The sequence below is a fragment of the Gasterosteus aculeatus genome, chromosome 12, assembly GCF_964276395.1.
Source record: "Gasterosteus aculeatus chromosome 12, fGasAcu3.hap1.1, whole genome shotgun sequence".
Classification (NCBI taxonomy): domain Eukaryota; kingdom Metazoa; phylum Chordata; class Actinopteri; order Perciformes; family Gasterosteidae; genus Gasterosteus; species Gasterosteus aculeatus.
Window position 1 is genome coordinate 14,472,815 of NC_135700.1, and position 27,868 is coordinate 14,500,682.

Below are 27,868 nucleotides of genomic sequence, written 5' to 3' on the forward strand. Positions count from 1 at the left end.
TAACACAAACATATGCCCAGATATATAAGGCTCTTGGTGTAACCAAAGCACACCAGCATCGGTGGACCAATGCCGAATAGGTTTGGTCCAACTGGGACCTAGTTAACTGGGACAAAGCATTTGTTTACACAGTAGTGCAAACAGGCACGTTGGCGTGGCAGGATGGATATTTACATGAATCTTCTCTTTGTTGCTGTGCATAGTGATTGGCAATTATGATATCCCCTGAAGGAGCCTGAGCAGCACAGCATATGTAATAGTGCACGTATTGAACGGCAAGCATGTTATTGGCTTGTATTTTTCCTAAGGGTTGACACTGAAGGCTCGCAATTAAGAAGCTGAAGACTGGGCCTTCTGCCTGCACTTAGTGTGACTTAGTGTTTGCGTTCGTTCTCTGTCTACCAATTTATACTGACCTTCCTTTAGCAGCAACTTTATCAGCCCATAGTTAAGCACTGCTGCCCTGAGATCCGACTACAGTGGTTAAGAATGAAGTGCATGCTTTAAGAAATATACAAAATAATTCAAAGATATTGTGATATGTATAAGGGACATTAACTTCAATAACCTACATTGTGTAACTTATTGATTTGTCTTTGCAGAGAAGAAAGAACTTGCTGATTTGCATACTGTTGATTATCTGTGTCTTGAGCACTCAGCCAAACTTCCTTATTTGTGTCTGTGTGTGCCCCTGTATGTGCGTGTGTCTGTGTGTGTGCACGTGTGTTTTGACCTCTTTCACACAGTGAGACCCCTAATTGTGCTTCAGTAGCCAACAGAGCTCAGTGAAGCAGAGCCTATATGCTCACTGGCATTTCACACACCCAAACGTGTGCATGTAAACACAGGAATATAATTGATCCAGCTGGGGTCCCAAGCCCTCCGCAGGCGCACACACACACACACAGATACACACAGACACTGGCTTAGATATGGAAATAATGGCTCGGGTCTTATCCCTTAATGCACGCCTTGAATCGCACCTCATTGCAGCAGGAGACCCCTCAGCCACATCTCCGCGGTTATCTGTCTTCCGCTTGACTCCGCAGGTCAGCCCACTCTCTGCCATCGCCAGCGTTTGAGGCAGACTTCCGCCTTAAAAGTTGTACACCGCTACCTTTGATAATCAAGACAGGACCTAATTGAGCTCGCCCACGCAGAAGATGCTCTCGCCCATTCGCGCACACACACACACTTTTTGAGGAGACGGGGGCCTATACTGTTTCAGCTCAGCCATCTGTGAGATTCTCCTTTCCCCTCTCTCGTCCTGCCATCATCTCACTAATGGTGTTTCTATCTCTTCTCCATAGGAGGTAAATGAAGCTTTTAAGCAGGGTGGAGGGAAGGGGACCCGCTGCAATGATTAATTGACTTTCTACGGAGCTTCACTTATCCTCCACTGGCACCTTTGACTTGTAAGTGTATTTGTGTTGGGATGACATAATTATATCACCATTATTGCAGCAATTTGTGGGTTGTTCAAAACTGTGCCGGGAAATGTCAAACTGTGTCCCGTCAACCAATTCATACACAGTGGCTACTTGGTACCTTTATGCAATTAGACCCAATCTTGGTGGCATTCTTGGTTAGATACACAAATTATTAATCTAATAAAAATATTTCTGAACTTGAAATATAATAAATCACTGTACTTCACATGTTGGAAAATGTACCCATTAATTAAGAAATACCTGCAGTATCTAGAATGCAGGTTTAGTTCGAACATTAGGCCATTATTTCCTAGCTTCACTTCCTGTTCACTTGTGCGTACATGAAAGCATCCGTACCTCAATGGTACACTGTTAATCCAATATACAGCAGTGCAATGAACAGGTCATTGTGGGCCTCTACACAGAGCCTTCCCAAAGTTTTGTTTCTGTTCTGTATGACCAGCAGAAATGTTTGATTTTAAAAATGAACAATGCATCATAGTGGGCAGGGCACTGGCCGCTACGGATCGCCTTTTTCTATAAATTGGGCTCGATCGTCTCTTTCCACCATAGTTAAGATGGTCTTCACCGACTATTAGTGTGTAATGATGTTCTGCATTGAAGAACAAAACAACAAGAAAAAAAACATGATGCTACTAAATAAATAAATAAAAGTAGACTTGAACCAAACTGACTGACTTAAAGCAGAAATTGATTAAGAAAAATGCCAAATAGCTGTTTGTCTATTTGTGTCATTGGACAGCGGGTGTGTTAATGAGTGGCATCGATCAAGCACACTACTGCTTGTTTAAAACATCTCACAACATTCTTTTTCCACCAATCACCTTGTTTTAACCTCACCGTCATGTTTAGTACAGTTGAGTAGAGTAAATCTCACTTCGGCCTGATGCCGTGCGTCTGTGTTTCTTTTTTTTACTCCCAAAAAACACACAAGACACAAGACGGACGGCAAGTACGCATCTCATGAACCCTGAATTAAGTTTGACTTGGCATAGAGAGAGAGAGAGAGAGAGAAAGGAAGAGTCAAATGTGTGAAAGCACAAAGAATTCGCTCCCCACCCCCCAATGCATCGGCTGTAAACTCCACCACCCACAGCTGCGCACACTTCTCCTGCCATGGCGATAATCTCTTTGTCAGGAGCCGTCTGTTAGAGATTTGTCCGTCTGATTCGGTGAACGTCCGAGTGGCAGGTCTAGCTGTAGTGCCACAGGGTGTCCGTGGGTCTGTGTGTACTTGTCCCTGTGTGTGTGTGTGTGTGTGTGTGTGGGTGCAAACCCAGTGCCATAGGTGGTGGGATCTCCGTCCCTGTCAGAGTGTGTATGTCGCTTGTCTTCAGAACTCTGTTTCATGTCAGAAGAGGAATGTTGAGCAGGAGAGGGGCAGATACAGATACACAGGGAAGTGTTTACGTTTCACATTCAACATCAACTCAATGGCATGTCTTCTTCATGCATCCATCTTTATCTGCACGTATTTTGTAGCCAGAATCACTGGAAATACATCAGTGCCCCTCAGTGTCAACCACCAGTACATTTTGTATATATTTTCACATATATATATATAAATAAAAAGAAGCTTTTACTCCTTTCAGACGAAATATGTAATTGGAGATGCCTTTCCACTACACTCTGCTTTGTGCATCTGACTTATCTGAGTGTTTCAGGAAAAACTTGTCTGATCGTAGTCAGTTTTTTAGCGGTTGATAAGCAATAGATCTTGCATATATTCCCATTCATCATCATTCCCAAACCCTTCAAATACAGTGACATGCATGCCATCGTTGTAATAAACTCAGCGGTTATTTCATGCTACAAAACAGCACTTGCTCAAGGACAATTTTAGTTTGGTTTTATAGGATGTGAACATAAATGTCTGTTTAAAGCACATTTTCTTGCTCATTATTTAATTTATTTCCGGTAAATATGTTCATTTAAGTAAGACTAGAAGAAGAAGAAAACTAGAACCATCTGATTTGATTCAAATCTAAGTAAGATTAAATGATTTGCCAAAGCGACACACGTCAATAATAACCTGCAACATAATGTACATTACGTACATATACTGAATTTACATGAGTGTATTTTTTAAAGTTGTTCCATCATGAAAGCCAACATTAATTCTGATAAAGCTGTAATTGTTGGGTTGAGTTATTGTTTCTCAAAGCTCTTCTTTTGCCTTTCGTCTCTCCCCTCTTGACACCTTCTCCTTGCTCTATCTGTTGTTTGGTCTCCTCTTGTCACTCCACTGCAATCATCTTCACAGGGGGGCTTGTCATCTGTATCTACTCATATCCTCCAATCCCTTATGCTCTGAGCACTACTGCACTTAAATGTCAGAGCTGATGAGCCTGCCACACCCACCTGACACATCAGCTCAGCGCCTGCTAAAAGCTTTTACGGAAACCAGAGTGAGCCTGGTGGTTGATATAAATTAAAGTGTTCCTTGCTTCTTCTTTTTTTGGGGGGGGATTGAGGCTCAAAAGGGACAACTTCTACTAAGAAATATAAAGAGAGAAGAGTGAGAGCACAGGTTATGATTGGTTGCCATCTAGTGGCTTGCTGCTACATTATTGTGGATAAAGAAAGTTAAAGGAACTCTATATTTTTCCTCATAAAACTGTATTACATTACAAAAAATAATTTGTTGGATTGATTTATTTGTTATACGTAAATGCATTTTAGAGCTACGTGTCTTTGTCACCCTATATGTATAAAATGTAACTTTTTCCGCCTCTATTAACCCACATAATTCAGCTTTTAATTTGCTCAAACAGCCTTTGATAAATCATATAAATTAATATTTAAGGAAAGTGAAGCGGAAATTGTGCAATAGTGTTTCTATGACCTCTGGAGAAGTAGTGGTAAATAGTAGTGGTGTTAAATACTACTTTTTCAGTGCAGTCATGTCAGAGCAGGAAAATGTAAACAATAAAAAAAGAATGCTATCTGAATTGCATTTACACATACAGCAACATTCTATTGTTTTCCTTTATTTGTAAAAGTTTGGCATTCAAGCCAATAATTTCAGTGATTGGGCAGGTATAGACAGTTTGTACACTCTGAGCAATGGATAGCAATGGACAAAATAATATGTACAATCTCTCTCTCTATATATATATGCAAACACAATATATACAGTCTTACTGATTGCCAACATTTTATGTACAATCTAAATTCGTAAACAGTATGTACAGCAATGCCTTAAACAACACGATATCTACAACCTTATCTGCATCCTCACAGTTGCATCAGTCCCAGCTCCACCACGCACCACGTTGTGCAATGTGTCACAACACACCCAGCATGTGGATCAGCATATATAAAATGTACAGAATTACTGTTTCTCTGCTACAGTGCTTATTAGTTGCACATGAGACTTCTGTGTGTTAAGTATGATGTATGTAAATTGTACAACACAAAGTGTGGAACTCTTGTCTGCGAAACACACTGTTCGGTCTTACCTCGTATTTGCGGTACAAGTTATTAGCTACAATCAGGGCAGCAGCAATAGACAGTGGACATTATATACAATCCTCTGACACAGTGGTTGTCGAACATTTTGGTTTTCAGACACAAACAGAGTTGTGCTGTCAGCTACTAGACACACTCAAGTGCACACTGAAAGATGATCCCTCACACTGATTGCTGAGTGAATATTTCAAAATAATGTAGCCGCAGAGTTTTACTAAGATCGTGACATTCACCGAACAGCAATATGATGCTCTCCCGGTTTTCACGCCTCTGTGACTTCCCTTAAGTTCAGTAACATTTTGAATGTGTTCTGATAAAAACACAAGAAACTACGTTCAACATAAATACTTTCATAGCTCAATGTTCCATCTGATCTGGGATGTGCGATAGTGTTACGTTTCACCATAGATTGTACAATATTACAATATAAGACTTCAATGGCATTGTTGACTTAATGATTCCCTTTGGTAGGATATGTACATTTTTAACATGCATATGTCTGTAATTCAGAGGATTGATAGTAGGAAACATTCAAATACATATTTTTCTAACCTATATTGTTGGATGATATTGATCTAACATATCTATAGACGGAGATATGTTCGAGTAATGCCTGTGGAAGACTGTATTAATGTATGAAACTAACTGGGGACATACATGTTAACACTAAAAATGACGTTGTGGCGTGTTGTTTGTGGCATTCAATTCAACTAATTATGAATTTGGTGACCAAACAAATTAGATATTGACTATTTGTCCATATTGCATTAGAATTTAAAATTATATTCTGAGATGTGTGACCAAAAATAAAAATAAATCCATGTGTTCACGTTAAATACTGACTGCCAATTTGTTTAGTTTATTTTAGTTTTAATAGCCGTCATCTAACTATTAGAAGGTTTTGTGAAAGCCAGGCTCAAAGTTTAAATAAGATAATATTAACTGGAATAATTTAGTTTCAACCTATTGAACCTAAAGGGGGCCGAGGGTGGGCTTATAGTAATTATAGGACAGATGCGGGATTGCAAAAGGTTTCCGATTGATTTAATGAAATTCTCTGTGCTCGGGATCAAGATGATGATTATAATTTTAGGGTAATGATGGTCAAGTTCTTCAAGCTGTTTGGTTTTGATCAAATAAAAGTCGCAAGTGCGCGTGATGAATGTTGCATAAAAATGGAAACGCTATTTACACTATAAATTGATTGAAGCTAGTCGTGATACTAGTGCTTCTCGACTGCTTTACTGTTATATTTATCCAAGCTTAGTCCCGTTTGTGATACAATCCTTTAAATCTGCTACATTTCGTTTTCATAGATCAAGGAGCACTTTGTAACGTGGTTTATGCATTTCTCTAATTATGTGGGTTTATGTCTTTATTTTCATTCAGATTGTTGAGACTTTGCTTTTCTGTGGTGTCTGAATTAGATTTGGGGCACACCGGTTTCTTCATTCCTCTTCGTTGAGCCAGGCTGGAGGACTGAACTGGCTCCAACAGTGGCGCAGGAGCGCAGCGCTTCAGAGCAGAGTAAGTGGCAGACAGCGCCCCCTAGTGGAACAAACCAGTATATCATGTTAACGCTGATTCAATCGGTCGTGAAACTAAAGCAGTGGCAGACAGCGCCCCCTGGTAGAAAGAGAGTGAACCCATTGCAGGTTTTAGCATTGTGCCATAATATAATAAATAAGAATTAGTTTCTTTAACTGATACTTTTGTGGCCAAGGGAAACACAGACACGTACAAAATCCCAGGCATGTCACAAGCATTTGACAAATAAATCTTAAATCTGCCAGGTGAAATGGTACATTTATATATATATATTCTGAATGTATTCCTGCACTGACCTTGACAGTAAGAACATCTTGTCTGTTCAGAGCTCGGTCAGACAGTTGGTCTCTTTCTACAATCCAGGGATGACGAAGAACCTAATGGGCATAAAAAAATAGTTTTTATATTTTTCAAAAACTGCTGTTAAAGGAGCACCGTGTAGGATCATTGGCATAGTGACATTGCATCCAGCTGTACACCGCTCTCCTCATCCCTCCCTTTCCAAGCACGCCTGAGAGTAACAGTGGCCTTCATGTAACCTAAGAAGGCAAAAGGCCTCTCTAGAGGTATTCTTTGGTTTGTCCATTCTGGGCTACTGTAGAAACATGGCCGACTTAGTGAAGAGGACCTGCTGCCAATGTTAATATAAACGGCTCACTGTGAGCTTACAAAAAGTTTACACTAATGAAAAGAAGGTTGTTAATATTATATATATGCTGATAACCTCCGTGAAATTGTCTACAAACCGTTCTTCTATGGTTGACATACAAATAACACATGACTTAGTTTAGTGTAATATTTAATATTGTTTCCTGTCAAGAGATTATAAATCTATAATATAGTAAAACCTCATGTTAGGAACTAATAGTACCTGTGGAGCAGTCAGGCGCTGGTGGGGGTCCACGTGAAGCATCTTCATCACTATCTCCTGTAAAACATATGCATAGGTGATATTAGTTCATTTAGACAGAAACACAACCATTTCATGTGCATCTATTTAACCAAAAAAAGGAAAAAATACAACCTTGCTAGAGTCTGATACCAGGTCCCAGTTCCCTCCTGTGATGATGAATTTTCCGCAGCCGATTTGAGCCAGAATTTCCTCTGCTGTGTCCTCAGAACTGCTGGCAAATGGACTGAAGCTGCGCCAATGGGAATAAAATATCACCTTAAAGGCTGTATGATGTCAGTCCAAAGGTAGCCTTCTACCTTCTAAGTGCAGTAGTGCTCAGAGCATAAGGGATTGGAGGAGGAGCGTGAGCAGCAAATGGTAACTTTGCATGTGTTTTAAACTTTCAACTGACCCCGCTATCATGGTGTAGAGCAGGATCCCCAGGCTCCAGATGTCACAGGCGGCATCATAACCCTGCTTCTTCAGAACCTGCACACACACACACACAAACACATTTTAACAGTTTATCACAGCAAAGTTTTTTTTACTGTAAATTATTATTTTTTATATACTTTTTATGGGCATTTTGTCATTTGATTTTGGTGAGATATAACAGACTTCCTATTATGATTAATTTTTTGCAGTACCTCCGGAGCCATGAATGTAGCTGTGTAACAGGGAGTCATCAACAAGCCATTCTCAGCCCTCAGTTGTTTGGCAAAACCAAAATCACATATCCGGATGGATTCTGGGAGTCCGCTGTCATCCGAATAGCGAAGGTTACTAGGCTTCAGATCTCTATGCACGACCTGAAAACATGAGAAAGACACACACACACACACACTTATGATCAACTTATGATTACTTTTATGCACAAAACCAAACTGAATTTAGCAAGTCGAGGAAAACAGCAAAAGGATGGAGATGGTGTCAAGAGATCACTAGAAATATCTTTTACCCCCTGGGAGTGTAAATATTCCACAGTCTTTGTCAATGTGCAGATGATGTCTGACGCATCTCTTTCTGTAAAGTTTGGCACTGTCAGAGCTCTGTCCAGCAGCTCAGCTCCTCTCAGTAAATCCTGCACCAGGTACACACTTTGGCCGTCGTCATACACCTGATGGTAAAAGCACGAGGAAGAATCACCAGAAGAAATGATCACAACACTTGTGTCACAGTACAATCTTATTGCGATGCTCTTCAATTTGTGATATGTTGCAGCAACACAAAAAGTGAATATACAGTATACGTTGTTCTAACTGTTTTATCTAATACGATAATAAGCCAGTTGTCTCACGTCAATCATTTTTATCGGAGCTAAATTGGTTTATTAGTTGAGCCGTCGGTTTGAAGTAGAGTAAAGAAGCAATTACTATCATGAGGCTTAATTTGTAATTGCGATATTAATAGGTTACACACAATAAAAGGTTGATACTTGGAATCCATGTATCAATACAATATTGACATTCAAACTTGATAATAATGTATTGACTTTTCCACCCAACCCTATTATATCCTGTAAAGAGGCAGACGAAGCTCTTCTAACATGGCTGTAGAAAAACATTTGTCAGGAATGCGTGAGTTCCACTTACGTCCTTCAGGGTGATAATATTTGGATGCTGTCCGTATCTTAACAGGATCTCAATCTCCTCTGATGGATCTTTCTTGGCTCTTTCAATGATCTGATACAAAAACCCAAACAACAGGACATAAGTAATCACTACATTTGGTTGGTTGGATTCAGACATGTGTTTCAGGTCAAGCTGTGCTGAAATACTATGAGAAACACAGTTAATTACTTTAATGCATGTTCAAAATACTTTTAAGATCATATAACGTTGATCTCACAATGATATACTGTATATCTGAATAAATTACAGTAAAAGTTTAGAGTCCACTACCTTCACCGAATACTCCACAGCAGTAACTCTGTGTAGACAACTTCTGCAGACAGAAGTCGCTGTCTGTCCAATTTCCCCTTTGAGCTCATAAACATCACTGAAGGCCACGTCACCCTGGAAGTGCTGCGGGGAACACAACCAAGCATACAGATGCACATGCTTCTATTGCATCTCATTTCATTGCATTCCATATTATATCCGTCATGGTCAAATGTGCAAGTCATATATTATGTTTGGATAATTTGTTATCTGTGTAGACAGGGCCTTAACCACTTTGTATTTAAGACATGTACCTTTGCTATGGGATTGATTTTGTTCACCTCCTGGCGGGAAGGTGCTACCGTAGCAGCGCTTGGCTCCTGACTCTGATTCGTTGCAACAAAGCTGAAGCCACGAAACAGCTGGTGTGTGTTGGCGCTCGGAGGGATTCCGGGAGAATCTGGATAGGCAAAGACAGACACATACAAACATGTGCTCACAGTGCTTGGACCTGATGTTCCTATTCAAAATTGAAATACAATTAGGATTTTCAAGTAGTGTTGAAAACACATTTGAAGTTAATTAAATTATATGAGCTATATGCAGATACATTGTTGTCTATTCATCTTGGTTTTATTTCCTTCAATAACATAGTCGGTTTATGATAGAATTACTTGTGTCAAATGGATAAAGGCTAAACATTCAATTAAAATGAATAGAGCAGACAAATAGACCCAGGTAAATATCTCTATGTTTTTGCACTTCTCGGTTACCAGTGGGTGTTCTGGAGGTGAACTCAGGATCAAAGTGGAAAGTGTCTTCAGGTCTTCCAACTGTCGGTTTGAATGGAGGCCTCAATTCTTTCCTGAACAACTTCTACAGAAAACACCAAAGACAGTTGGAGTTAGCACGTATCATAAACGTCTGATTTGAATACAAAATAACACGTTCTAATGCAGCTTCACAATAGGAATGAATATAAACTTGCAGTAAATGTTTGTAGTGAAAGGTTTTCTGTTGTTTTTGGTTTCAGTTCTATTGCTGTGCTTACTTCTAATATGAACAGTGAAATATATATACATTGGGTTCCACAACAGTTAAATTCAATATTTATGTCACAGTTATTCTCATATCTCAAAGCAGACTAATCATTCCACAGCTTGATCACAATGACACAGTGACAAAGATTGATCTTTAAATATAAAGTAGAGCACAAAGAGCAGAGCAAATGTAAAAACAATGTAATTAAAAAAGCATTTTTTAAATTAAAATATTTTAAGTGAAAACCGCCAATTATATATGCACATACTGTATTATATTTCTATATACTCAATTGTATTATATATTTACTCAACTGCACTACTGTGCATGTCCTGCAGGTGTCATCATTGCAGCGTCAACGACAGTCTAGCAGGACAGAGTGAAACACCCAACAGAGGCTCCAGCATTGGTATCTATTGTGAGACTAATGCGCACTCACTCTGAAGGTGATGTTTGAGATTGAATCACTGTCATCAAACATGAATAAAAGACAGAAAGTTCACAACCAAACAAGTTGACAGAGAAAGGCGCTATACCTGATAAGGGACACGGTTTTAATTAGCAAAGTGTGTCGGAGAACGTAAGACTCTTATAGCTCGTCAAGCCAACAACACCATCTGGAAATGGGAAAATGTGGTATTTGGCAGAGGCCGGTGAGTAGTTATGTAGAGAGGAATACAGTGGGAGCCGGTGGTGAAGGGAAGAGATTAGTGGACATGTAGAGCTCATACCAGTGGATTTGGAGTAGAAAGGAGAGCATCACTCCTCACGGATAAACAAGAGTCACAAGCCTTCAGAACATCTCTGATGAAGAGCAATGGCTGCAACAGTGTGACTATGAACGAGGCTCACGCAGTGAGGAATGTTCACATTCACCACTTGCATGTGTGCTGTCTGTTATTGTGAAAATGGTTGTTTAAAACCAAAAGGGGAATGTAGCCTGTAAAGGATATACACTAGTTAAATAAGTGCGTTACGTTTCGCCAATGTGAGCTTTTTGCGGAAATAACAGCTTTGGGCAAGTGTGTTTACTTGTGAGTGAATTTTGAGCCTCTCACATCCAAGGAGTGGCTGTCAAGGTCAGATTATGAAAGCACGGGTAATGTCTGCAGCCAGAAACTGTGCGCATGAGCAACATTTCTGTGAGAAAGGATATTATAAGAGGATTAATTTCAGTAAAGTTGGGCAAGACAGGCAGACAGAGAAGTTGGAGATTTGGCTACAAAGCAATAAAAAGTTATGACTCTTTAATGTGGGTACGTTATTTAGAAATGGGATCACAGCTGTGGATTTTCTATGTTGCCACAATGTTGTTTAGATCATGTGTTTTTCTCATGACACACGTTTTTAAATTCAACACAGGCCGCTGATCTGAGTACTGCATCTCAGAAGCAAAACTTCCAGGATGAAATAACTTGTTTTCATTCTTTCTTTTTTCTTTCATTCTTACATGAAACAACTCAACACATATAATCTATGTACAGCGTGTAAAGTGTTGAGCAACCAGATGTGATGTTTGGTAGTTGCACTGGGTGTTAATGTACAGACCTTAACAGCAGCTGTGGCATACAATGCACACCTAGATCTGTTCTCACCCTAGCAGGGTCACAAGCCAACTTGTGGCCAACTGTTCCAATTCCACACGAAACTGTGATCCATTTGTTCAGTCTAATGCCCACAGCATGTGCATGACGCCAGAGAGTCTGCAGTCCCTCGTTGTGGCTAAAATAATAGTGCTGGACGACTGAAAACGACCGTAGAACATTCTGCATCAATTGTACTTACGGTCCAGTCTATCGATGCAAAGAAGCGATGTCTTTTTATTTCCTCCACTCCATCCGGTCCTGCACCTGTTAGTCCCACACATTCAGACCAGTTGATACATTTCTGACATTTGTGACATGAATGTTCAACATTGTTCAAATAATGTATAAGGCGTTAAACAACTCAAATTGACAGATTTAATTTCCCGTTGTTACTTATTATCTGCAGCCTTGTGATTCCTCATATGACCCAAAGCGTCACAAACATGTAGCTGTGCTACCAATATTCTGAAAGCACATTTTCGTTTCAAGTGTCGGGTTTTGTGTGAACCGTACCGAGTCGATTAGCAGGATTCCTCTTGAAGAGCGCTCGTAATAAACTCTGCACTTCAGTGCTGAGAAACTGTGGCATCCCCAGCTTAGCCCTGTATAGAAAAGACGTGAAACGGGTGTGAGGACATGCAGATCTCTGGTAGTTACATGAGGTATCGTTTTCCAGGCATCAACTTTAGTTATGATCAAAATCCTCTATCCCACACTGTGTATCAAGAAAACCACTGTTATGGAACTACTACATAGAAATTAAGAACAAGGTTAATTAAAAACACAAAACCATGAACACGTAAGGAATCCATGGAACCTTGAGATTTTGTCATAAATCAAAGAAGCGTTTGAAATGAAATGATGACAGTTAAAGTATTCTTACTTCAGTATAAGTGCCATAGTTTCCTTCCGATCTTTTCCTTGGAATGGTAACGATCCTGTCAACATCTCAAACTGGGAAACAGATGATGTTAATTGTCGAAGATCAAAGCACATTAATACGTTGTCAGAACTACAACTTCTTCTCACCTTCAAATCCACCATTAGACCAATACTTCTACCAGTCAACCGATATATTTTTGACAACAAACATAATGAATAAATGATGAATCGGACACTAATTACATTAGAAAAATCAAAGCACAATAAATAACTTAAACGGAGAACTAAAACAGCCTGATGAGTGGCAACAAGTCTGCATCTGCTGTTGACATTGTTAATGTTATTCACCATGCCAAATTTATTACAGTGTTTTGAATGAAAAAATGCTGTTTTAACTTAGAGAGAGCTCCCACTTCTGTCTCTGCTTTCCACAAATCTGTAGTCCAGAGGGAATATTTTGAAATGTTCTGCTCGTCAGCTGTCAGTGAATGTTAACCTCCTTTTTAGTATTATTAAAAAATAAGCCACCCGACAAACAAGACAAGCGAAATCCAACAGATGCATGATTACAGAAAGTAATGGGACCTAATCTGCCAGAAGCCGTAATTAAGCAGCTTTACTGCCAGAAGAAAGTTAGAATCAGAAAGCAGTAAACTGGCACGTTATGTAAGAGATGAGTATTTGGCTCGTGTGACGATGAATGTAAGGAAATATGAGCCAATTCACACTGACAGTAAAGAAAGTCAGAATAAAAAGTGTTTTTTTGCTCCGATTAAAAGTGAACGGATTACTAAAAATGGCAACTATATTTTCAAAGTAAAATAATGTTTTAAGATGAAACAATTCTCACCATAAGTACCCCAAATGACCACCAGTCAGCACTTTGTGTGTGTCCTCTCCTGTTCACCACCTCTGGAGCCATGTATTCGATTGTTCCACAGAACGAATACGCTCTTTTATCGTGGTCGATGGCCTCCTTACTCAATCCAAAGTCTGAAACACAGACAGATGTACATGGACAAGACATTAATAGAAAGGCAGAAAGTTGACGCAGGTGAAATTGCTGATAAGTGCCACACTGACCTGTTATCTTAATGTTTCCTTCTTCATCCAGAAGAATACTGTTTAGAGAAAATAAACATGAATAAATATTTTGAAAACAATGATTGGATGCATAGAAGTAAGCTTTTATGAAAAAAAAATACTTTTCAGGTTTTAGGTCCCTGTAGATGATGCCCAAACTGTGTAGATGGTCCAAGGCCAGGGCCAACTCTGCCAGGTAGAACTTCACATCGTCCTCAGTAAACATTACCTGCAACAAACAAAGACATTTTTTTTATCACTGTCATCATGTGTTTGTTTACTGTTAACACCTTGGACTGACAGCTATGCAGGTCATGCAGGGTCACGTCAACACAGTGTTCACAGGACAAATCTGCCTAAGTGTCATCCAGCCAATAATGCACCAGGAGGAGTAAAGGGGGGAGGAGTAAACCTACCTCCTTTGACAGTCGAGTGAAAAGATCTCCTCCTCGGAGGAAGTCTAGGATCAGATAGAGCTTTCCTTCCGTCTGGAAGGCTAAACACGCATGCACACACACACACACACACACACACACACACACACACACACACACACACACACACACACACACACACACATACAAACACTAGTTAACACAAATAATATGAGACAATATAGCTGACTTGGGGCTCTTTGTATTGTGCTATTTTGAGGATGCATTTAAAGTGGAAAAGATGTATATGAAATTAAATAAGATCCAAATGGGAAAAAAGTAACATCTCGTCACCGCTTGTGGAAAAACAACAACCTGTTTTAGGGAGGGGGGGGGGGGGGGGGCATATATTTAAATCAGCACCTAAATGAAGACCAACAGATAGTCAGACCTACCATAGTGCAGTTTAACTATAAATGGATGGTTCACTTCTGCCAGAATGTCTCTTTCCATCTTAGACCGCACGCGATCTCGAACTGTACAGGAAAGAATGAAGAAATAATGAATAAACAACATATGATTCTGTTATTCAAATCTGCCTGCACATGGTCTTGCTATCGGCCAGATCTGTCTTCATAAATCACGCCATGCTTCTAATGCTTCTAAAGATTAGATGAAACTGCATTAAGTTAATTGAAGAGATTGAATTAAACCCTCCCGTGGCGCCGCTGTTCCCACGCTGCTCTGGTCTATAATCACAGCACAATGGTCACTGCAGCATCTGTTTCTTTGACAGGATGAGACTATTTATGAGATTCAGACAAATGCTTGTACGGAGACACTAAATCAGCACACGGCGTCTCTGGCAGCTTTTATAGTACATCCTAGTTTAGAATAATCCTGTTCAGTTGATCTTGATCAAAAGTACAAACTAACCTATTTTAGCCCAAATCCAATATTAATCTCTGCGGATGAAAAAACCCCCACAGTATATTGTTACTTTAGCAGAATGTGTCTAAATTTAAAAATTCTTCGCCTTCATGGCAGCAAACCGCTCCCACTGGGTTGAATACAGAGAATAATTTAATAAAGGATCATTACTTTCTTCTTCTTCATCTAAATGCTACCGACACACACACACACACACACACACATATGTTAGCGCCATATTCACAAACAGTACTTAAAAATTAGAAGAAAACCGGCCGCCACAAACTTTGTTTCTTAAAACTTTGTTTACCTTTCAGTGTGGCTTTCTTCAGGACCTTCATGGCGTACAGCTGCCCTCTGTCCACTCCTCGGATCTTTCTCACCAAAAACACCTGGAAGCACAGTCATCAACAGGGCAGCAGCCACATTAGTTTAAATAGAAAAAACACAATAGAGAAGGACATGATTTGCATAATCCAGGTGTTGCTAACAGAGGAAACCATTTTCATACATATACTGCACACGTACACTTTATTAAACCTCCTGTTAAATGTAGTTAACTGTGGCTTGATTTGTCATAATGCTAATCTAGAAATATTAAAAGATGAACCATTTGAAAATGGGGGACAACATCTTCATGCACTAAACTTTTCACAGTTTGGATGTGGAATAACTTAATTGGTGCCATTTAAAACCCGGATCAACGCCGTCCAATCTGACTACAACTTCCTATCGTCCAACATCTCTGTCTGAATGGGAGCGAATCCTTCTATTCTGTTTCCAGAGTCTCTTGGAAAGTCTCCCTGCAGGAGTGGAGGCTGTGATAGTAGCTGTTAATGCTTAAAGCTTTTGAATGAGGCGCTCAGGCAATCACACAAATTGACTTAATCACATACTTTATACATATTTTTGGCCATTCAATTTGAGTTTGAAGTATCAGTATTCTAGTAAAACTTAAGTAGTAATCAGATAATCCAAAACAGTGTAACAGCTGAAGAAGTAATAACCTTCTGGGTCAGACAGGCAGGTACACAACGCATAGTGTCATGAGTTATCTTTTGGATTCCTGCATTGACCGATATCGCGTCACTGACTTCCTTTAATGTGAGTAATTGTTTAGGATATTCAGTGAGGTTATGGTGAAAATGCATATCCTGTACCTTTCCATAAGAGCCCTGTCCCAGCACTTTGAGCAGCTGGAACTGAGAGGGGTCTGCTTTCTCACAACCCTCCTTAACATGGTGGCTGATGTCAATTTCCTTAAGTATACTTTCATCCTGATGAAAGAGAGACAGATTTCACTATTACTCCGTTATTTACATATTTACAAAGACAGTTACAGAACAAAAAAAGCGAAGAACAACTCTGACTTTTCTGTCTGAAAAGTGAAACATGTACAAAATGAGATTAATGAAAGCTGAATTATTGTTAATGCAACATCCATATTGATAAGAAAACCGCCATACATATATGAAATCAATCCTCTAAACACACAAACAAAGACAGATGGTTATCGATGATTACACCAAACCTATTGGTGTAAACCTAATAAATACTAACAGGAGTTAGTTAGAAAAAGTGATTAGTTTAAATCCCCCACGTACGCTCTACTTGTATGCAATTGTTGCGCTTGTGCACTTTCCTGAGTCTAAATTTATTTGATCACATAAGCATTTATGTTTTACAAATAGGAATTAGATTCATCTTTATTTACACATTGCTAATATACAGTGAATTACTATATTATTCTTATTCATTTAAGTTAGTACATATTTTCTTTTGTAGAATTCTTCACTGTCTTTGTTGGACCATTATCAGGCCTTTAGGGACAAATCAGCACAATCTTTTTATTTGAAATTAGAGTCATATCTCAGTCCATATTAACCAAAAATAATTAAACTTGCACTTAGTTTGCCCGCAGCACGTCTCAAATTTTGTTTTTACATCAAAATGAGTAACAGTGCAGATTCAATCTGATTAATTGCTGTTTCATTCTTTAAACAGGGACGCAGCAGTGACATACATCAACATGAAGGAAGCCAAATCCGGCCTCACTAACAGCTAACCTACTGCCGACCCTCAACTCTGACCTTCCCATGAAGGGGAAGACATTTAAAAGACATCTTCTTAACGTGGACCTTCAAAGCATCACGTTACATATGAGCACGGTCAGGTAAACAAACACAAGCAGACAGCCAGTTACCAGCCAGAAAGACTAACAATCACGCAAACAGGTAGATGTATGTCAGGATGATACGTCAGCACTCGGTGACAACAACAGAGACCAGAGGAGGGGAGGCAATCTATTTATATCTCGAACGACCAGGTAGATCTGCTACAAACAGCATTATGCCTCCCTCTCTCTTCCCCACCGGTTTGTTTGGGCTATAAATAGCCCTTTGCTGCCCTGCACTTGCACAGCATCAATCTGTCTCTCTACATTCATCCATCAACCTGTCTGCCTGACTGCTTGTTGGCCTGTTAGCGTTTTTTGTCTCTCCGACTGTGTTTTCCATGTAGCTGTCTCTCACACAGTGTCTGTCTCTCCCCTTATGGATTCTTGTCAGACTGGCAGAGGAGCAGCTGCAACAATGCTGCAATGTCTCCCGAACGGCTCCACAACAAACCCTAAACACCCATTCTCCCCATATGCACGCAGACTTTGCACTCTCCCTCTCTTCGGCTGTTGAATGGAGAAAGCTGCTGGTATGCACCATAATATTCACACATGGTGCAAATGTGATGCAATCCCGCTCCCAGCATGCGCAGATCCACACACACACACACACACACACACACACACACACACACACACACACACGCTAATCCCCAGTTGGAGGAAGTTTGTGCTGCAAGCAGAGCAGCTCGACTCACCTCCAGTTGACAGAAGCCGGTGTTGTTCTTGTTCCTCGCCGCCTTGTTCTTCAGGTAGATGGAGAACCATCTTCGCACGGTGAATTTTCGCGTGCTGGTATCCATGGCAACGGGATGACCTGTGCCTATCTATCCCATTATGATTAACATCTCCCTGCAGGGAGGTCCCAAGGCAGGGGTGCAGACACGGAGTTCCTTTTGGGGAGGGGGTGTGCGGAGGGGGGGGGGTCTGCCTATTTGTCCCGCAGTTCATCCATTGGCCCATCCTCAACGCAGTCGTCGCTGTTGAATTTCCCCATTACGTCTCTGGGTCTCGCGTGTGTGTCCCCCTCCGACACACACACACACACACACACACACACACACACACCTACACACACAAACGCAGTAGGCGCAGGTAAGCACGCAGAGTTGTGCGAACGGAGTCGTCGTTCGGCGCAGACGGAGCGGCGGGTTGACGCACGCGGCGGGATAGTCTCGTGCGTTTTGCAGGCGGCTGCGCTGCGTGAGGATGAGGCGACGAATAAATCTGTTCCGCTGAATCACAAGAGGTGTGTTTGTGTGAGCTCCCTCTCTGCGCAGCCCTGCCGGAGCATGTGTGTGTGTGTGTGTGTGTGTGTGTGTGTGTGTGTGTGTGTGTGTGTGTGTGTGTGTGTGTGTGTGTGTGTGTGTGTTCATCCCCTGCTGCCTCCCTCTCCCCCCGCAGAAGGGATTGTCACCGGTCACATTGTACGCCGTGAACGCTCTCCACCCCTCCCCTCGTTCTCCCCCTGCTATCCGCCTCTCACCTCCCTCTCTGTCCTCCCAGCAGCATGAAGCAACAGCTGGCGGGGTCACATGGTGTAACCCTGCTACCTCCCTCATGTCTCCTTTTGCCTCGGTTCCTTCCCTTCAGCCCCTGCCAGACATCCGATAAATAAAAAAGAGAAGGAGATGCTGACAAGTAGCAGTGTAAGTGTGGATGGTAAGAAACATTCCTGTAGATGAACTGTGCCTCAGATTCAGCGTCATTACATTAGAATTCATTTTCAGGACAGCAATCCATTTTACAATCAATGCTGATGACAGAAGCAAGGACAGCAATCAGGGAGTGGACACCGTGATCTGGTTCATCACTTGGCATGTGTGTGTGTGTGTGTGTGAGTGTGTGTAGGTACATGGATCTGTCACATCAGCAGCTTTGCAGAACTGCAGTGTTGCATAAGCGAGAGAGGGAGAGAGGGCAGGGGAAGTGGAAGAGACAGGAGAAGGGCTTCAGCCGGAGGTGAATCAGGACTACTGCTCTACCTGGGTCACGTGTCTGTAGCCGGTGTGGACTTACATTTATTTATAAAATAGATATCTCATTTAATCCGCCTGGGGACTTTTCCTGTAATTCACACTTTTATCCTAACTTGTAATGACAGAGGTCATAGAGCTGCTGTTTTCATGTCTTTCCAAGGATTTGGACCACATTTAGAATGTAGCTGGCACATAGTTTCAAGACATATTAACACACTATTGAAAATATAATCAGATGTGTCCAGTGGGTGGAGATTCAGGATTATAGACTGGTGTCTTTGTCCAGGGAGGATTAAGGCTTTGTAAGGAGATCACAGCAATGAATATTCATACCCGCAGAGTACATGTGGATAGAATGACTGGCACAGTACAGTTTTACATTGTACATTTTGACAGTTAAAACCATCCTCTGCGAGGAAGATGAGCTCTTCTTTATTCATCCACCAAACTCAATCTATAGGTTGCACATTCACGTTCTATCACAGAGATTAAGCATGCATATAAACCATAATCAATATTAAATGTCACATAAAAAATCCAATGTTTATTTGACATTAAAAAAAACTTTTCAGCTTACAATTTATGTATTGATTCACAAAAGCAGTGGTCAAACAGCAGCAATAGAAACAAGTAGTGTTTACTAAATTATTTACTAGATCCTTGAGAAACGAGTACTGAATTTGTACAATTTGGTTCAAGATCATCATCAATATATGAGCAACATGTACAACTTAATGTGTACAATGTATAATGTGTGGATTTGTATTTATATTGTGTTTTGTGTATTTTGTGGACTCATGTTTACTAAAGCAGAACAAGGCAACAATTACTCATTACAATACTATATTTAATTTCTAGTCTATACATTGGTTGCGTGGTTTTAAGTTGACATCAGCAACATGGACAAATCATAACCAGGCGTAAAACAGCTTTAAATAATCCCACTAGTCCATAACGCCTGAATGTCCTGGATGTTATTGTAAAGCAGCAGCTATCACAAGAACCTGCATATTATATTATTTGGGCAGTGATTCAACAAAAGAGAAAACCAGCTAATATCCTGGATTTAATTATCATAATTGTATCATAATTTAGCAATCAGCCAAGCAGAAAAAGAGATGGCACATAACAAAAATGTGATATAAAAAATGGTCGGACGTCACAAGATATTCAACTTTGACGCCTTGGCAAAGTCAATAACATGAAGTACGAGTCAACAGTAAATGTAATGCAAGGCTACACTCATTTGGCAACAAAATACAGCACATGAATATTGCATATGTCCTGACCTGAGCTCTCCTGCGTCTGGCCACTATATCTGGGACATAATTCCATCAAAGCACTACGTACTATTGGACTTTGTGTGTTCTGGCCTTTGCTGGATATAAAAAGAGCAATGCACTTAAAAGAGATTCTATTTTTTCCCCCACACCGTGTCACCGCCAGAATTTTATATACTGTTCAAAATATTTTTAGACTGCACTGATTGTGTGAGGGCATCTTTGACATGTCGTGTTCATTGTGAAAACTGTTAAGTTAGTGTGTGTACACATGCTAAATATCAGCACAGTTTATCTAGTTTCAATGTCCTCGACTTGGTTGAAGTAGGGCTGTAGTGTGCTGTTGCCGTTCAGTTTGTGCGTTCATGTGTTGATGGAAGAGGTGGGTAGTAAACCGGCACATTGAGGTCACAGACACTGAACCCAGATGCCTTGTCATCAACAATGAGGTTTTTCCAGTCCCCCTTAGACATCTTCTCCGTGGTCAAATGTTTCTCACAGTCCATGAGGGTGAAGTCAGGGTCGAGGCAGATCTCAATCTGCCCCAAAATCTGGACATCCGGGTTCTGTCAAACACAAAAAAACAACCATCTTGAGAATCTAACAGATCAAATACAGATGCCTGATAATAAATGCACACGTGAAAAGTAGGACCATTCAAAACAATAACAGCAAGTCATGTAATTATGTGAATGAATCTAGGTGTTTGTACCTTTGATGGATGGACACATTGGATCTTTGGTTTGACGTTGTAGAAGTTCTCTATGACTCCCTCAATTTGCGAAAGCTACACCAAGACACATCGGAGCAGAGTGAAGAGCAATATTATTATTAGGCCCATATTTTATTCCTAACACAACACACACATATTAAGGATCTATTAGTACCAAACAATTATAAATATACAGTTTAATATCACAATATAAATGTACGCACTTTGTAGTATGTCGCTGATGGTACAATGTCAAACTTCTTCAGGATGCTACAATAACAGAAAGTAAGATTTAGATTTGTGCGTTATTTTTTTATACAGATCAACTTAAAATAGGAATCCAGAGGTAGTCGGGTTTCTGTGAACTAAGCTGTGGACACCAAACATGTGGGGTTAACAGTGATTAGGAACATCAACACAATACAAAAAAAACTAGAAAATGAAACATTGTTTTAGGGGAAAGAAATGTGTGTGTGTGTGTGTGTGTGTGTGTGTGTGTGTGAGTGAGAGTGTGTGTGTGTGTGTGTGAGTGTGAATGGGTAAATGCGCGGTACCTGTCCAAATCCAACTTGTGATATAGTTCCAGTGCCTTGCTGAAGTATTTGTGCTGAGTATTCAGAGAAGCTGCTTTGGCTGCACATGTGCCATGTTTGTGCCACTCATACTTCCTGTTGAATAAAACAAGTGTCAATGGGTTTTACAAAAACTGGGTACAAAGGAATTCCAAGGATTCAGGAATGACGTAATGCTTAATAGATTGACTCCAAAGAACCAAAGATCCTGTGGTGAGAGCTGGTAAACAATAAATATCTATCTGGTTGTCAACAACTGTCTATACCTGTAGGGGCATGGAGCATTGTTTTGTGTACGCCCAGATTTATAGACAGATTAATATACGTTATAATAATTGTGCAGTAGCGTATCAAGAAGACAGGTAGGCTGTGCATCCTTTAAATGCTTTACATGCTGTGCTTCCTTTAAATTATTGTTTGTTTGAAAATAAGGTTACGATCACACACTGTGTAGCTTTCAGACCATTCGAGAGTGAACGCATCAAGTTATGAGGGACCAAAGTTCATCCCTGCCTACTGCTGCAATCAGCAGTATTGTAAGGTACTTATTATCACTTGTCAATTACCTCTATATCCAAATACACAACAGACAATACCGACAAACAACAAAGCTAGAAACTGCTATTGTGGTAGAAGCACAGTAATGCAGTACATATAGCTAGAATATACCAGACTAAATCAAATATCAGACAGATTTAAAGACAGGAGACATTTAAAGGATTGATTGATAGCATACCAGAATGAAGCAGACGAGGGGCTCAGCAAGTTTGGCCAACTCTTCTTCATGTCTGGAAGCAGGTCCTGAGAACGCACACACAGAAAAACATTTGTTTTATTCATTAGTAAACCCGCCAGAGGGAAGGAGGAGGAGCTGCTATATAACGGTAAGGGGAAAGACTAAAGAGCTTTACATTTTACTTTTACACTCCCGTTCTTCCTTTTTCCTGCATATCGATGTAACCATTGTCCGTTTGTTATTCTCAATGAATAAAAGTGACTACTGTCTTACAGAAAGATGTTCTTCAGGTAGAAGAATATGTTTTTACAGTTATGAAAGACACTGTGTGGGGACAGTGTTGTACCTCTAGAAGAGAAGAGTTGAAATGCCATGATGAATTGCAGACAATCCCTTTATCTGGCCTGGAAAAGAGTTAAGATTCACAGTATTACATATCTCACTTGCCCCGTGTTCCTCAATCACAGAAAAAGGAAGTAGAAAATCAGATTACAGCCAAGCAACAATGAGATATTACTGATATTTTCAGACAGGACATTTACTCGTACCCATTATTTAAAGAATCCGATACATTACAGGCAGTTGTTAACTTCTGCTATGCTGATAATGAAAAGAGGTAATTATTAACTGATTTCATAATGAAAACAAAAACACACACATACCAAAGTCCATGTAGTGTCCAGTAACTTATGTTGGGATGACAAGCTGGCTTTTCCATCTGAAATATATACACATTTGTGTTGTTATTCCCTCTGGAAGCACTTAACACTTAAACATGTCGATATCAATTGATCTTTGGAGATCAGCTGGCCGGGATACAATTAATGATATATTTATATTATTGTTTGATCAGACTGTTTGTAGTACATAAAATGAATAAACACTTTCAACATACAGAAGCCTTAAAATAAAAGTTCTACATTAACATAAACTTGTCATAGCAGGAGCACAATCTTGACAAACCTCCTGACACACAACAAGTCATGTGAAACAAAACCACATGTCACTCAAGGATTCAACATTCCAAGAGGTTGTCTGGAAAAACATGAAGAGCAATAAATGTACGGTCAAAGAAACATGATAAGAGATGTGCGTTTTGTATCGAGACTCTTAAAACGGCATCTTCCAGTGTTCCAGTGCCTGATTAAACCAGATAGTTGAGACATATCCATTCTCATGATATGCAAATATAAAGCATTTACTTAGTTATACAGTATATAGATACGATTCTTTGACAATTTAAAAATTGTCTAAGGACATTGTCAGGGGTACCATTTTATTTTCCCGTTTAACACAATTGATGGATCATTATCGGTAGATACTCAATTGTAGGAATAATCTTATCTCTTTATACTAAACCATGATGTTTTATTTATTATTGAACTGGTTTCATCTTTACTGGTGCATAAATGGATGTATGTCACATGTTGTTTTGTTTTGCCACGGGCATTTTTCTAATGAATCAGCCCAGTGGCTTCACTTTCCTCATTTCTCTTTGCTTCCTCGGTTGAAGTTACTGAATTTCCCAACTGAACCACACAGTTGAATTTCAGCCTGCATGCGTGTTTCTGCAGCCTAGCATAGTTTAAACATAACAGCTAATATTGATTGCCAAAGCAGCGAGTTGTCTGACTACAATAAGGAAACAACAAGGAACAAGGAAACAACAAGGAAAACAATGGTATCGTCTGTATGGAGCTATTCTTTTTACAATTAAAATGATTCACTTAATTTAAGTGCAATTGTTTCATTTCAGACCAGTGTGAGTGTCAGTAGTGTTTTTAATGTAACTTATGGGGCGTGGTGTTTTATGGTGCACAGGGAACGACAACAACACTAAAAATTCCAATACAAGCGCATTAAAAGCACTGTGAGCCCAAATGAGTCTATTTCTAATAAGCGCAAGACACGTGTACAGTCAAAAACTCCGTAGAGGGCAGATTGTTACGGTAACTTGGTTAAAGGGGAAATGGCTGCACTGAAGAAACAAACGCTGAAGCACACTTTCATAAAGAGAGAAAAATCACCTTGACAGCAACAGAGCCGGAGAGAATACACAGAGGGTCAAAATAAAACAAAGAAGTAACTTATATGTATGTTCTTTGAAGTGTGCCGGGAAACGGATGAAAGGATTGGGACTCTATATTAAATGACTTAGTTGGAAGGGAAAATAAACTTCTTTGGGACCTCCCCTGTCCTATAAATAAAATAACTAGTAAAGGCAGAAAGAAACTCACACTACAGAATGTGCTTGGCCAGTGGTGGGTCAGGATCAGTTTGGTCCACATGTGTCTGAAATACAAGCACACTCAAATCAAAAAAAACAACAACAGCAGTTCATTAGAGCATCTCATATCATATTCACCTACATGTGCGGTACGTTATTTTGTTGTACTCACGGAGGGGAAATCACAAAGGCCGATGAAAAGGCCACTGCCAGGCAGAGCAGTGGGGGGATGCAGAGCTTCATGTCAGATCTAAAAGAAGACAAAGGATTTGTCAACGGACAGGACTCCGTATTGAGCATAAGAACAATGGTATGTTCCTCCAACATCCACAATACATGCACAACAACAACGTCTGCATTGATTAAATAAAGCCATGCATTTAAGTAATAATGTATTTTAATGAAAACATGTGGTACATGAACAGGATAAACGAGAGAAAAATCCCAAATTGTTTAAAAAAAAAAAAAGGTGAAAAAACAGGTCGTGGCTTTTTCTGGGAGGAAGTGGCGTTTAGATCTCGTGACCACTTAATAAGACAACGAACACAAGACAGCATCGATTGTATGAAATGACTATGGCTCTTATCCACAAATAACGAGGACCATTTCAGCCACCAATGACATCAACCAGGCGACAATTGATCCATATAAACACATAGTAATACTATTGTATATATGTACTTATCTAATAATCACACTTATCACTGGACACTAACAATGTTCTGCGAAACGTGCCCTATCTATGGGCTATAGAGTCGAGGAGACGCATTCATCGCGGCTACTTCCTAGAAAAATATCAGTTATTTTAAGCTGCGGCTCCCGTCGGAACTTGAAGCACTTTGGAGTAAACAACAGCAAAACATTATTCACGTTACAGTGTGAGCGAGGGCCGACCGTAATATTCTATGATATCTAGTTTAAGTTTAACGTTAAACATTAGCGAAGTATGCTGAAATAATAGTTAACGTTAAGTTAAAGTTAAATAACGAATCTCCAAACGCGAACAACGAACACGGCGTAAAACCGTCGTAAGGGACAACCTTTACATTTAACGTTAAACGAATGTAATGTTTAGATATGCCTCACCTTCGCGGATATGTTTGCAAAGAAATGGTGTCGTGTTTACGTGTGTTCCGACACGATTCACTAAACGGGATAAGTGTTGTTGATGTTCCTCAACTGAGGGCCTGCGTCTGTCTACTGAGCCAATCGTGTGCGCCGTTGACTTCCTGCATCATCACGTGGTTTGACGGTATGTTTGATATATTGTCCGGAGCGCACCGGTTCTTCCTTGTCCAGCAATGTGCACCCTTTCTTTTTATAAAGTGCGGTATAACGATGTATATTTGTTGGAATGCTTTTCAGCATTCCAAGTACTGTTCTTTGAATCTTTATTTTTGGAATGCTGATTCAGCATTCCAAGTATTGTATCATGTCTGTATTTTCAGCAATTTTTTAAAATTGCTTTTAGCTTTCAGCATTCCAACGCATTTTCTGCAGGAAATGCATTTTCTAGTTGTACATGACGTTCTGTGTATATACATAAAGGCCTATATGTGTGTGTATGTGTATAAATATACTTTTTTTATATATTCCTTGTTCAATTGTAAAATAATGATTACAACATAATTTTTCTGAAGGCCTGGCTCACCAACAACATAATGTGCAAAAATGATTACTGGGCTGTGGTTCCAATATACTTACTCATGACCAATAGAGGTCTCTTTCGACCCCAGACAGACATCCTTCCCTTTTTTGACACACACACACACACACACACACACACACACACACACACACACACACACACACACACACACACACACACACACACACACACACACACACACACACGAATAGAGAAACGAAAGATTACAATGGGAGAAGTACGTGCAGAAGTACTCACATAACATATGTGTTATGTGTCTTACATTGACTAACTGAAGTGTAAACCACCTTTTGTTTATCTAAGACACAGAGTTTAACTTCTCAACAAAATGCATTTTAATATACTTTGTACGTATATATACTTTAATAAATCCTATATATTTAGCATGTATGACATTAATTAGAGAGTAACACTTAACAAAAATCACTTCAAACAAGTACGTTTTTCAAATGTAATTGGGGAGATAATGGAGACGGGAACTTATTAGTCCAATAATAATAATAATGATAATAGTATTAGTAAGATTTCCTCTTATGTCGTTGTCTTTTGTTTTTGGAAGTAACCATAAAGAGGTTGCTTCCATTGTACGCCAGTACACCTCAATGATGCATTTATTCATTCAGTCAATCATTCATTTCTAGATTTATATAGCTAATGTTTTAATGTTAAAAATGTTCCCGCTAATCTAAAATCTGAGATCTGAGAAAATTAAGTTGTAATATTTTGAAGACAAATTCATAGAACTACAAGATCAAAATAATAACTTTCAAGGAAAATCCCACCTGCCCTACACCCTGCTGTGCGCAACATTTTTGCTCTGCTGATACAATGGTTTTCCTGTTCAGACCCCCTGACGAACACAGAATCATGTTTGGGATTCTCTGGATGAGAATAAATTTAGAGAAAGCTCGTGATTGATGGTCTTCATTCAGGTTGGCGAACCAAAACTATGAGAAAACACCTTTGATCTGACATAAAGCTCAACATTCTGCAGGTTATTGTTCATGCAAATGAAAACATCAGCATCTCACATAAAGTGAAGCCCAGCATCCTGGAGTTTTGGAGAGCAAGAGGATGCAGAGACAGTGATACAGAGCCTCTGGTTTTGTAACATAATCATATTATAACTTCATTATCATTGATTTATTTCTTTCTAATAGTGAACCTTCAACTGTGTTGTAGTTGAGAGACTAAAATCCAGTCTTTTGGTATGTCTCATTCTCTCGATAATTTCATCAACAGTCGCCGGATATTGGTTAAGTATACTGTAAAGTTTTATGTCTCTGTTCACACATCCTGCCACTCTCTCTCTCTTTCCTTTTCTCAAGTGTAACGCCATATTTTCCCATCATTTGATTCTGCCTGAGATGTGAAATGTC

At 39.8% G+C, this 27,868-nt stretch overlaps 2 protein-coding genes and 1 long non-coding RNA gene across 3 annotated transcripts; 1 reads left to right on the forward strand and 2 right to left on the reverse strand.

The window, feature by feature from the left end:
• Nucleotides 1-1,308: 1,308 nt before the first annotated feature.
• On the forward strand, nt 1,309-17,834 carry LOC144385296 (uncharacterized). Its single transcript, XR_013451507.1, has 5 exons — nt 1,309-1,415; nt 6,350-6,449; nt 7,590-7,740; nt 17,143-17,311; nt 17,706-17,834. It is a non-coding gene; the product is annotated as an uncharacterized LOC144385296 (long non-coding RNA).
• On the reverse strand, nt 4,426-18,624 carry rps6ka2 (ribosomal protein S6 kinase, polypeptide 2). The gene is made up of 22 exons (XM_040198991.2): nt 18,013-18,624; nt 16,299-16,415; nt 15,449-15,530; nt 14,664-14,744; nt 14,251-14,330; nt 13,957-14,063; nt 13,835-13,872; nt 13,602-13,744; nt 12,753-12,823; nt 12,383-12,471; nt 12,069-12,133; nt 10,016-10,118; nt 9,557-9,702; nt 9,264-9,386; nt 8,955-9,044; nt 8,321-8,479; nt 8,010-8,171; nt 7,775-7,851; nt 7,495-7,612; nt 7,342-7,398; nt 6,767-6,847; nt 4,426-6,470 (listed from the first exon to the last, which is right to left on the reverse strand). The coding sequence occupies exons 1-22, from the start codon at nt 18,115-18,117 to the stop codon at nt 6,276-6,278; spliced, it is 2,289 nt and encodes a 762-aa protein (XP_040054925.1). The 5' UTR covers nt 18,118-18,624; the 3' UTR covers nt 4,426-6,275.
• A 1,186-nt stretch (nt 18,625-19,810) lies between these two features.
• On the reverse strand, nt 19,811-26,228 carry rnaset2 (ribonuclease T2). The gene is made up of 10 exons (XM_040199003.2): nt 25,907-26,228; nt 24,993-25,070; nt 24,831-24,885; nt 23,256-23,311; nt 22,940-22,997; nt 22,594-22,658; nt 21,840-21,953; nt 21,510-21,555; nt 21,286-21,360; nt 19,811-21,139 (listed from the first exon to the last, which is right to left on the reverse strand). Exons 2-10 carry the CDS (start codon nt 25,061-25,063, stop codon nt 20,924-20,926), a joined length of 756 nt encoding a protein of 251 aa, XP_040054937.1. The 5' UTR covers nt 25,064-25,070; nt 25,907-26,228; the 3' UTR covers nt 19,811-20,923.
• Nucleotides 26,229-27,868: the final 1,640 nt, after the last annotated feature.